The sequence below is a fragment of the Bison bison genome, unplaced genomic scaffold, assembly GCF_000754665.1.
Source record: "Bison bison bison isolate TAMUID 2011002044 unplaced genomic scaffold, Bison_UMD1.0 scf7180017864065, whole genome shotgun sequence".
NCBI classification, from domain to species: Eukaryota; Metazoa; Chordata; class Mammalia; order Artiodactyla; family Bovidae; genus Bison; species Bison bison.
The window spans coordinates 2,026,221-2,039,076 of record NW_011494637.1 but is presented as its reverse complement, the minus strand read 5'-3'; the positions used below and the strand labels follow the sequence as shown (position 1 = coordinate 2,039,076).

Genomic DNA, 12,856 nt, shown 5'->3' with positions numbered 1-12,856 from the left:
GGGCCAAAGAACTGGAGTTTCAGCTTCAGCATCATTCCTTCCAAAGAACACCCAGGACTGATCTCCTTTAGAATGGACTGGTTGGATCTCCTTGCAGTCCAAGGGACTCTCAAGAGTCTTCTCCAACACCACAGTTCAAAAGCATCAATTCTTCGGCACTCAGCTTTCTTCACAGTCCAACTCTCACATCTATACATGACCACTGGAGAATCCATAGCCTTGACTAGACGAACCTTTGTTGGCAAAATAATGTCTCTGCTTTTAATATGCTATCCAGGTTGGTCATAACTTTCCCTCCAAGGAGTAAGCGTCTTTTAATTTTATGGCTGCAGTCAACATCTGCAGTAATTTTGGAGCCCCCAAAAATAAAGTCTGACACTGTTTCTTTCCAGTTTCTGCATCTAATTCCCATGAAGTGATGGGACCAGATGCCATGATCTTAGTTTTCTGAATGTTGAGCTTTAAGCCAACTTTTTCACTCTCCTCTTTCACTTTCATCAAGAGGCTTTTTTTTTTTAATTCCTCTTTACTTTCTGCCATAAGTGTGGTGTCGTCTGCATATCTGAGATTATTGATATTTCTCCCAGCAATCTTGATTCCAGCTTGTGCTTCTTCCAGCCCAGCATTTCTCAGGAGATACTCTGCATATAAGTTAAATAAGCAGGGTGACGATATATAGCCTTAGGGTAACTAAAATTCTGCAAGCCATGCCACAAGGCCAAAAAAAAAAAGTTTGCATCTTCAATTCTCTACATTTCAGGAATAACAAAAAAGAGCAAAAGTGGTGGGGGCGGGGCTGGGGGGTGTAAAATGCAAGCTATTATCCACTCTACAAAGGCACCACAGTAGACCTCTTCTTCCTGGTCCTCCAAATATTAACAAAGAAAACATATCCATCCTTCTTCTCTCATGGCCAAGTTCAACTTCAAGTAATGGAAGGAAAAATGGTATTTTACAACTGACTTGTCATTAAAAAAAAAAAAAAAAACCGCTCAGTATAACAACTAGAAACATAATTTAAATGCAGCAACTAATAATAAAACACGTATTTCCACAAATCAAAAAGTTCCTAAGAAGGAACTTAAAATTGCAAGCCATTTCAAAGCAAAATATATAATACTCACCCAACCAAAAAAAGCTGATAAGGAATGCTATAAACGATAATAAAGTGAGACAAAATTACCTTTTACTGCTGATAATTTTTTATTACTATAATAAAACTACAATCTCCAAAAGAACTTTCTCTTTATACAATATGTAATAGTAAACTATGGCACACTTTTTTTTTCATACCTAGATTAATAAACAGAAATCAACTGCCTGGTAAAGATTTTAGAATTGCAAAGGTAACATACAAACAATACGTTTAAAGAGACTTGACCCAGTCCCTTTCCAAAACAAACCAAAACTATTCAAACAACGAAGCTGTAAAGGCAGAGAATATTTCAGAATATTGCTGTAATCAATCCAATGTCCTAAACCATTCATATTTTATATAGTCAACATAGTAACATACGGTCTCTTAAAAAAAAACTCTTTAAAGAAATATCACAACTGATTTAAGTACTACCCCAAATTAAATTCAGCAACTAATATTTGTCATATTCCTGAACAACAACTCTTCTCTTACAATTTAAGGAAGAAAAATTTCCTATTCTGGCAAGACAGTTATCTCTCAACACATTTTAATCACTAAACACTGTCTTTTGTGTACTAATATCTCCATCTGCTGGAACAGAACTTTCTTACTACCAAAGTTCCTAAGGACAAAAACTCTGCAGTAGAGATTTTGCAACTACTTAAAAATAAAATTCAATACTTAATTTCTACCTGGGGATTTTTTTCCCTCTAACTCATAGGACCTTAAAAGCTTAGACCTATCCTTATTCTTTCACCAACATTATTCAGAAAAATTCACTAAATTAAAACACTTTGCCTGCTATGTTCTCTTCTCTGTCTATCCTTAGGCTTAAGATACAAAGCAGTAACCTGAACAGCACAATCTTTTTCCTTTTAGGTTATCTTAAAGTTCTCTATCGCGCTCTGGAACATATCTCCATAAATACACACACTCACTAACCCCTGATTATAAAATATATTTTCCCATAATTTCTGCTGGACATGGGGTAAAAACTAACAGAAACAGCAGTAAAACAGCAAAAGAACTTAGCTAATAACTGACAACATCAAAAGCTCAAAAACAAGATTTGGTAGAAAAAAATACTTATTACAAATTGAATAAATCCAAAGAAAGAAAGAAGAAAATTATATCAATTGGAAGAATAAGAGATCACTGGTTTTATCTATAATTTGTAACATGTCTAAAATATATTAAAAATGTTATATTCAGTAGTTTTACAATTATTAGCAATATTATTTTGAAAGTATGTTCTTTATATTGTAGCATAAAGTAAATAGGAAATTCTGTCACTGTCAGAAACCACATTATTTTGGTGTTGGCAGAAAAAGAAAGATACGATTATAAAATTAAATAAATGTTAAGATTGAATTGAAAGTACAAACATGAACTCATTAACTGTTGAGCTCTGTTCACAGAAAATGGCCAATGGCTTGGAAGTAACCTCACCCTGACAGCAACCAATATGCTCAGGGACTAAATTCACATCTCTAGTACCATTTCCACTAAAAAAAAAAAAAAAAACACCTTGCAGAAAGGGTTAATTCTAGCCGTGGGGCAGGGAGTTTGGGGCATCAAACTGTCCCAGCAAACAAGGAAGATGTTCAAAAGACACAAAAGCCAGTTAAGATTATCACAGGCCAAATTTGTGACAACTTGAACATCAAAAAGAATATTAATTGCAGTGAGTTTATTAAGATTCTTGAGCCCTTAATAATTATCATGAAACACAGAAAAAATTCATTAGTCATCTTTTGAGCTAGCTAGCAAACCAACACTTTACTTTGAAAACCAACGCTTAATAAAAATTAATTATTTAATAAGAATCTATCTAACTCTTCCATTGGGAACATATTCTAGGTTCCCTCAGGCAGAACCAAAACTGGGTTCCCAGGGGGAAGAGACACCCATGGTGTTATACTTGAACCTGTCCATCCTTAGATGGATTCCAAAGTAACAGATACAGAAGACATAAAGGAACAAGCTCAGTAACAAGAAAGTCACATCAGTGTCATAAAAAAAAGAGAGAGAGATGGTTCTAGATTTAAGGCTTCAAGCTCTAACAGTCAGATTCACTGAGTGATTCTGAGTCAGATTCTGATTTCCACAAGCCAGTTCAGTTATAAAGAATATTCTGGAGATAAAAGGAAATCTGAGGGGCTTCTCTGGTGGCTTAGCAGTAAAATATGCCTGCAGTGCCCAAGACGCAGCCAATGCAGGATGGGGTTCGATCCCTGAGTTGGGAAGTTCCCCTGGAGAAGGAAATGGCAACCCACTACAGTATTCTTGCCTGGGAAATTCCACGAACAGAGCATCTGGCAGGCTACACAGTCCATGGGGTTGCAAAGCGTTCGACAGGATCAAACCAACTTGGCACACAAGGGGATCTGACTACAGATTGCTTATTACACGAATTGTAGGATTAATCCATTTTGTTCAGTGTGAATTTACTATGTAGAAAACTTGTTAGTTTTTAAAGAGATATATAAATATTTAGAGATAGAATGCCAAAATCTCTAATTTACCTTAAATAAATTAAAGTGTGGGCTTCCCTGGTGGCTCAGACAATAAAGAATCTGCCTGCAATGCAGGAGACCTGGGTTCAGTCCCTGGATTGGGAAGATCCCCAGAGAAGAAAATGGCAACCCACTCCAGCATTCTTGCCTGGGAAATGCCACAGACAGAGAAGTCTGGCAGGCTACAGTCCATGGGGTGGCAAAAGAGTTGGACACAAGTGAGCGACAGACACACACACACACACACACACACAGTAAAATGGATGATAAGCAGTCAAGTTCCCAGCAAGTCTTCACGGTACTTGATAAAACACATATATTTAACAGTATTAGGTAAGTACAGTTGAAATAAAAATTTTAAGTCAAACTATGTCAAAAATTCCCAAGATTCCCCAAACCAAGAGTTTCTTCAATTCTCTTTAACTCACACAGAAATGAAAGTTCAACTCTAAGTAACCAAAAACTGGACTGACAGGTAAAAACATGAGCCCCATGTGTTCTCAATACTTTAATATGAATACAGTAACTTACAGGTAAAGAAAACAATAATTTGCATGTATATTTTCAGTTAAAATACCATTTAAAAAAACGCTAAAAAGTTAAAATCTAAAACACAGAAAAGTCAAAAAATATTTTTTCTTAAATATCTGGAGAAAATATAAGATTCTTTCCAAATTCCCTACTGTCTTAATTCTCCAGTGTCCAAAGTCTACTTCCTTAAATCTATTTGTTCTATACACTCTTGCTAGTTTATCCCCAGAGATTTCATCATGTCATCCTGATACAACCCAAGTCATCAATGGTTCCTTACAGGACAGAGTAAAGCCTGAACATTCGCCCCAGTTCAGAGCCCAGCACAATAAAGCTGTAAACTGGCTCTCTGGCCCTGCTCTTCCTTCTCACTGCTTCTCTTGACGCATCTGTCATCTCAACAAACCTCCTTGAAAAACACTTTTATGAAAGTCTTTCAATCTCCCATCACCACTGTTTTGATACTACTTCACTTTTCCCTTCTGCTGGAATATCTTTTACCCTCCCATTCACCTCATTAAAAACCAACTAATAATACCATTCACCTATTAATACCAACTACTTCTTAAAAAATCCTTATTAGACACTTCAGCAGTGTCTGAACTTCCAAAATGCTAGAAGTGAATGACTCTCCTGAACACAAAAACTAGTGATATTCATTTGGATAATTTACCCTTCTCCTTTTTGTTTTCTTCTCTCATTCTCTACAAACTGCCTTGCTTATCTGGTTGCCCATCCTATGAAAAACAACCTGAAAATGTTGACAGAAGTCAGATGCTGCTGCCTTATAGCCTAAGAAACTCTCTTGCGTATAATATTCTCCCCATCTTCTGAGCATTTTGAAGTTACCAGTGTAGCTGATAATTCCATTTACAAACTAAGGTTCAGAAAGGTTACAGACCTTGTCCAAGATCACCAAACTAATCAGTTAGCTGTAAAGTCATGAACAGATTCCCAAGCCAAAGAACTGTTACGACTTTGCAACCTAAGTCTCATTAGCATATGGACAGAAACACACATTCATTTCCATGTTCATGCTGGCACACACGTGTACACAGGCCCATGCACAGTCAACACCCGAATGCCTGCTCTAACACTGGGGGCACCACTGCACAATGGGGACAGCAGCAGCGACGCTAACAAAGGATTGGGGGCAGTGAATCTCAGAGCAACTGACACATGGTCTTAGTTTGAAATTTTTATTTCTTCTTATCAATTCTATCAGAGTTGACACATTACCGTAAAAAGGCAAGTAACGGTGGTTTATACTCAATTCTTTCGCATCTACTGGAAACAGTGAAAGCTCCAGATGTGGGCCTCGGGAACAGGATGCAGGGGCTATCTAGTGCAGCTCTATTTCCACAGGATTTATTATCATCTACCTTTTGGCTGCCATTAGAGTTGCCTACCTATGCTTGTAACCACCCTATGCTAATCTGAAACTGATACAAGTTTGTATAGTCCTGATTTAAATTGCCCAACAATAGTAAACTCTGACACAAGTTTCCTCTTGAGTAGTTTTCAAAAATAGGAATTTACAGTAATGAAGAGTAGAAACAATACTCAATATTCACTAGATTTATTTGCACCATGTTATTTTAAGAGCTAAAGCTCTATCCTTTGGCTACTAATCAGTTTAAGTGAATGAGTTGATATTCTCTAAAAATGTGTTTACTTTATTATTAGCCCTTCAATTATCATAAAGATCTACCACTGAATAGTGTAATAGTGTAATAATAATGTGTGTGTGTGTGTGTGTATTCTAGCTCCAAAACTATGACCAGCATTTTGCTGAAGCCCAACATTTCACAGAATCAGGAAAACCCTCATGTGTTGTTTTTTTTTTCCCATCATGTCCACAATCCAAGGCATCAGCAGTTCTCCTCCTCTGTTCCTTGTAGGCAGTAGCGCAGTCAACCCGCAAGCCCCCCACCCTGCTGTGTGATCTGGACCAGTCACAAGGCTTCCTAACTCGGTCTCTGCACCTGTGAAATGAAACCTCATCCCCCACCTCACAATCCCTGGTAGCTCTGAAATTCCATCATCTTCGGGCATCACTTTAGCACACCTTACACTCAACTGCATCTAAGAAATGTTTCATATTTCTCCCAGTTTTTTCCACATATAATCCCCTTCAAACACTCTTTGTAAATGAATTTTCAGACCCTGTAAAATATTATGACATTGAGTTAATGGAAAAGTTTCAAGTAAAAACTGCATAAAAGTTTGCTTTTTACTAGCGCTTTCTTTTTAATGTAATAAATATATGTATCTTATGTACTTTTCCTCCAAGAATCTGCAAATGACCAGGTGATCATGCCCCATCTTTACAACAACTCGTCCTGCACTAAAGTCAAAAGCAAGATATTTAATATCCACTCCCTTTTCCACTGTTGATACATAATCATTTTAATCCTGAGGCCAGACAAATTTTTACTTTGAAAAACATGCTTGCTCTGAACTTCACAGTTGCAGCACCCATGCGCAAGGATTTCAAGGCCAGCTCACATCCACTGCATGGCTCCCTTTATACACAGGCAGGCTTGGACACATGCAAACACATAAACCCCTTCCTTACAACCATGGCTGCGTAGCACAGGACCGCTTCATGGATTTAACTGCACTTTCATGTTTTTCTGAGACTTCAACCCCCCTGAATAGCATTCAAATTGATAAATTCTGCTTTAACAAAAGTAATGTGAAAGAAATGCTAAATGTAAATTGAATCATTTCACCAACCTCAAAATTTAGTTTAATAAAAATATGTAGGTTAGAATCATATATATGAAACAACAGTATGAACATAAACACAATTCTGTTTATTAAGACTTGACAGGATTGCTAGGTTTTGAAATGAGTTTCTGCTTCAGGAAACTGAGGAAATGTTGAGAACATTAAGTACAGTCATCACCTTGTTAATTACAAGAATTTTGGATAAATCACTTAACTTCAACAAGCTATGTATTTGTTAAACTCTTGACAGATTTACTTTAAACACTGTTACAGATAAAGCAGAGAAGTAGACTCCTTTTAAGAGAATTAAATTTCAGTTAACTGAAATTTTCAATTTATCAGTCTTCTAAGTAATGACACTTTCAACTTAGCTTCAATAAACACCTGTGTCTTAAAACCTGCTATTTGTGTTAAATTACTGTAACCGCCACATATGTTTACTCAGCTTTCCTCTAAACTAAAACCATTCAAATAGTCCTTATTTATCCTGAGCACATCAAAGCATTAGGGAAAAGAAGTCTTTCATATTCACTGTGCTTTGCACAGAGTACAAGACATACATACCTGCTGAATGTCGCCTTTATACTAACTGACTAAGGGAAGGTTCACCTATGTAATTCCATAAATGCCAAAACATGCACAAGCTGAGATGAACACTGACAGGTCTTCTCTGCCTATGGACTGATCCACTTTGTATAAGACTGGCTAGAAACTACTGCTTAAGTAAAGCAACTTCATCTTTCTAATTCTCATTCACACCAATGGTAGTAAAATAAAATTAAGCTCCTTGAGGGCATGTACTTCAAAAAATATTTTAAAATTTCTAAAAAATACCATTTTTAAGAAAAACGTGTACCTTTTTTTTCTAATTACCCAAAACCATCTGCTTAATCCTGTATTTTAGAGAAACTAGAAATGAAAAAAGAATTTAAACTGTGAACTTATTTATTAATTCAACAAATACCTGAGATCGCACATATGCAGGCTATGAGGTGGCCACTTTTAAGAAACTATTTCTAACAAACAAAAGACAGAGATGACGTTACAAACCAGAGACTGACAAAAAAAGAGATGATATTACCATGTTAAGTATGTTGATAACTATACAGAGAGTAGTACCTAACACAGGCCGGGGGGTTATATTTATAATCAAATTTCATAACAGAGTCACACTAACAAAACAAACTGTACTCACTATGAAAAGATTAATGCTATTTTTGCTTTCTATTAAATGAAAATAAACCTGTAAAAATCTTACTTGGGCATCAAACAACCTAGCTATTTTGAGTCCGAACACTGCAATGCCAATTCAAAAAAGGGATAAGCACTTCCTAAAAGTTCTCATTAAGAGATACATTTTTGCACGTAGAATTCACACTGAACTGTCAATGTCAAAACAAGAGGGGTCAGAGCACATGACAAAGTCCTGTCAATCATGTAAATAAAAAATCAGCACATAATTTTAACTATGACTTCTTCACATGGGCCCATGCACTGGCCCGTTCCGCTGACCCTAAAATAGATCCTTACATATCTCACAATAGCTGACATGTAAGTAACAGAAAACTGCTCAGTGGGCTCCAACTTTTAAGTAATCAAAAACTAAAACAACAGCATAGCACTTCCAACATCTCCAACAGAGTAAGGCCAAGTTTTACTTACAACTGCATCATTATAAATCAAAGTATATTAACAGAATTCTCAAGTAAAATAAAATGTGGTTCCAGTCAGATTATAAAAGTTGCCCTTATAATCATACTGGTGTAATTCTCCTTAACACCCAAAAAAAAAGTCAAAAAACGAAACAAAAACCTTATACTGGCCTCAAAAAAGGAGCACCTGAATCATGCTCAGGAAAGGGAAGAAGGGTTCACTTCATGTCTTTTGTTGCAGGAATCTATTTCCCTTAAGAAGGAAGCCAAAAACCATCTGTTCTTATGAAAAACGGATGCATTTCAACTTCAGGATTGTGACTAGTAGGGGGATACCAACAGGAATAAAATATGTACAAAGCATTAAAAGATAAAATTATCTTGTTTTCACTTGATATTCTCAAAGCCATTTAAGAAAAGGTGCTCATACCAAACACACTAGCAAATGTGATTAGCAGAGACCTATTTCTATTAACTCAAGTACATTATCATGTAAACTGGATAAAGTTAAGAAAAAGAAATCATCTGCATCATAGTATGTACAAGCATTTTATATACACACTGTCTAGAAGTTAAGCTTCAAAAGTATTGAATAAATGTTGAATAAATGACCCATGATACAAATGATCATTTCCTTTATTACCTTATTATAGCTGCTGACACCTCCTGGGTGAGGAGAAAAAAGGATAATGGAGAAAACTGATCACAAAAACTAGCTTCTTTCTCATTACTAATAATGCAAAGGTCCGTGCATACAAAAGCACAACCTTTGCTTCTAAAGAACAAATTCATTACTTCAACTTAAAATCAGTTTGTCACAGATATTGATTATTGTCAACAATGCTTCGTCAGGGGGGGGAAAAAAAACAATCAACTATAATAAACTTATATAACAAAATTCCTCTCAATAAAAAAAACCATGTAATTCTAAACTGAGCAAGATTTCTTAAAAAAAAAAAAAAGAAGTGTAAGAAAGGGAGAAGAAACTGAGAAAAAATAAATTGAGGTCAAAAAGAAAATTTACATCTCTCCTCACCCCCCAACCCCAAAAAAGATCATGAAAAAGTGAACACAAATTTTTCAGATCACTAATGTGAACTCTAACACGTTTGCTTTTTCTGAACCATGCACTACTTTTTCAGTTATTCACAAAAAAAGATTTAGGCTAGCCTTCCTCAAAAACTATACCATATATTCACATTAACTTTCATATCTGCCTAAAAATGAAAACTCAAAATCTAATTTTAATATCTCTAGATCTCCATTTTCCCCTATTTGGGATTTTTAAGTGGAGTGACTTTATTTTTACTTTTATGCTGTCTCAATTCTAAATTGCAATACTTTATTAAAACAGAATTTGCATTCAAATACTGTTCCTGCTTAAGTCTCATTTTCACAAGGGAAGGTTCCCCCCCAAAAAAAAAAAAAAAAAACCTATTCTTTCCCATGGATAGTCCCACGGTGGTTCAGTGGAAAACTTCTCTTTAAAGGAAGAGCAGTTTAACACTTTAAAACCTCAAACCTATCTGTGATCGTCTCTATCTCAATGGAAGACTAAGTAAGTATCAGAATTATCAACTGATGCTATGTCTTTCATGGTCCAACCTAGAATGCATTCAACAACCTAAAAAAACAACCATGCTAAATAAAGTTACTTCAGAGAAAAATCTGACACCCTGCCCCACAACAACAAAAAAACCAACACAGTAAACAAAAAAAGACTGTTCATAGTCCACAGTCAAAATATAAAGGTTAACTTGGCATAAAATTAAAATGCTCACTCTAAAGCATTCAAGTTTTAATCAACCAAACAAAATCTAGAACCCAGAAATCCCCAATGTGTAACCGAGCAAATAAATATTCTCAAACTGACCAGGAAATTTGTTTAACGCTTTTGAAAAATATTTCAAAATAAAATTGCTACTCATTCAAAACTTCCAATTATCAGAAGATACAACTACTGTCAGTAAGTACAATATCTTGATTAAACTAATCACTGAAATGAAATTTAGTTTTCAATAAATTTAAAAAGAATTCCTCAGCCAATCATATGGACAAAGGAAATTATAATTCCTAACCACAAACAAGTAGATTAATTTGTTTTGGACAATGATAGGCCACAAAGGAGTAAAGGACAACTTGCCAAATTGAAAATCCAATCCAGCACAGATAAAAACGTGATGAACTTCAGAAACCAATATTTTTAAGTCAAATTAAGTTTATAATAAGGCTAACAATTACAGGAAGCAGCTTATTCCACACTAAGGAATAACCCCCTTCCCTCCCTGTTTGTACTGGTCTGATAAAAAACAATCAAACTTCCTAGTCATTATGCTGTCCCTTTTTAAACATCCTAGCTACTATACAGGAGCATTCTTTATGCTGGGGAGTTGAAAAGGCTAAAACTCAACAGAGACTGAGACAGAGATGAAGTAAACCATAATAAAAATAAAAAATACATATTACTTAGACTGTTTCCTCCTTAACCAGTGGTTTACAACATTTAAAACTCAAACGATTACTATTTCCAAACAGAGAGAAACGAACAAACCAACCTTTGTTAGAAATAATGGACATAACTGGAATTCTAGATTTAGAAGATTAAAAATTATCATGCCAAAGATTAGAACCAACTTCAATTACCATTTAGAGATTTCAGACCAACATAACACTACAAATCTTTCAAAACTAGTCAGAGAAACTCAAATTATTTACTTCAAATAGTACAAACGAGGAGAAAACATTTGCAAACTTTTTATAATCTCCTATGCTGTCTTACTGAATCCAACAATTCAGACTTCAACTTAACTTTAACCCTAATATAATCAAAGCCTATTTTCACTTTAATGACTATAAAGGATTTCTTCTATACAACTAGGCTTAAAGAAAAAGCTTAACAAAAGTTTTTACGAATACTACTAAAACTTTAAATGCATCAAAATGTGCCAAGAAAAAATAGCGTTATTACTTCCACAGCGCATGTGGAATTCATGAAATCACATGAAATGTGATAAAAGTGTTCCGAAGTGTTTTCAAATATATATACGGACACAGAATGACAAAATAAACTATGATTTAAGTTTCAACTAAATTTAATATAGGTCAGGTAACTGAGAATGTTACACATTTTGCTCCAAACGTCTCTTATGCTTAAAAAAAATAACTGGCGCCCCTTAGCGCCCACAATTGGAAATACTCAATTTAAGAGTTCCAACAATTTTTTTTTTTTGACATTCCAGAAAGTTTTCTGCCTCCACAATCTTTCAAATGCCAACACAAATAGGAAAAGCAGAACCCCTTAAAGGTACAGCTCAAGTTTTCCCCGGAACAATTTGATATGAACAGATTTGCTGTTTCAACTATGGGGGGAAAAAGCTCATCTCAATGAGATCTATCCACTGCCATATGTTTAACATATAAGCACACACACACAAACAAAAAACAGTACACAGTAATATCCAACAGTTTTCTAACTTTCGAGTTGTTTCTGAGACTTTCATGGTAACCAAAGCTCCTGGGATGCTTCTTCAACCACCTTTTATCACGCAGATATTTCCGGTCTTTTGTTCTTGCGTGACATTCCAACTCCCCAACCTTCAGATTCCTTTCTCCCAGGTCTGTTGTAAAAATCTCTCAAAATCCTTGCGAAAAACCTACAATCCAATGTTCATCGCTATGCAGCAGTTTTCCGTTTTCTTCAAACAGTCCTCAAGGAGATGCTTCTAAGCAGAAAAAAAAGAAACTCCACGCTACTCGATTTTCAAAACTGACCCCCTTCGTGGTCGTCGCCTTTCCCCTGGCGGCCACGGAAACGTCCCCGGACGGGGACACTCCGGCCCGGCCGCGCCGGCCGACCTCGGTCGAGCCCTCTTCGAGTCGGCCGGAACGAAGGTCCTCGGAGGTCCTCGCTCTTCGCAGCTCTCCGCCGACGAAGCCCTGCTGCAAACTTTTGCTTGCTTCGTCTTCGCCCTTTCGGGCGCCTCGGCTTCCTGTCCTACACACCGAGGCGGCCGCGGCCCCGGGGGAAAGCTCTCCGCCCAAGTTCTCTCCAAGTCGGACGCCGCCCGCACGCGTCCTCGCGGTATTTCGCGTTCACCCCGCCACCCCGAAAGTGAACTTAAAACTCCCCGACGGGGCTCGCTTCCCCAAACAAAAGGACAGAAAAGTGCTTTCCGCTGTCATTTTGTCCTCGCCTTCGGCTACGGCGGCTGTACTTTCGGTCGGCTCTGGGATGCCTTTCAATTCACCCAGCCCCAAGGTCCTCGGTCCCCTCGAGTATTTACAAG

General features: G+C 36.6%; 1 protein-coding gene across 1 annotated transcript in view; it reads right to left on the bottom strand.

Moving 5' to 3' along the window:
- Positions 1–12,752, bottom strand: part of QKI (QKI, KH domain containing, RNA binding) — a 158,983-nt gene extending 146,231 nt beyond the window's left edge. The window contains exons 1-2 of the mRNA XM_010836742.1: positions 12,667–12,752; positions 12,342–12,564 (exon numbers count right to left, since the gene is read on the bottom strand). Coding sequence (XP_010835044.1) covers positions 12,342–12,564; positions 12,667–12,752 — 309 coding nt within the window. The remainder of the gene's footprint in view (positions 1–12,341; positions 12,565–12,666) is intronic.
- Positions 12,753–12,856: the final 104 nt, after the last annotated feature.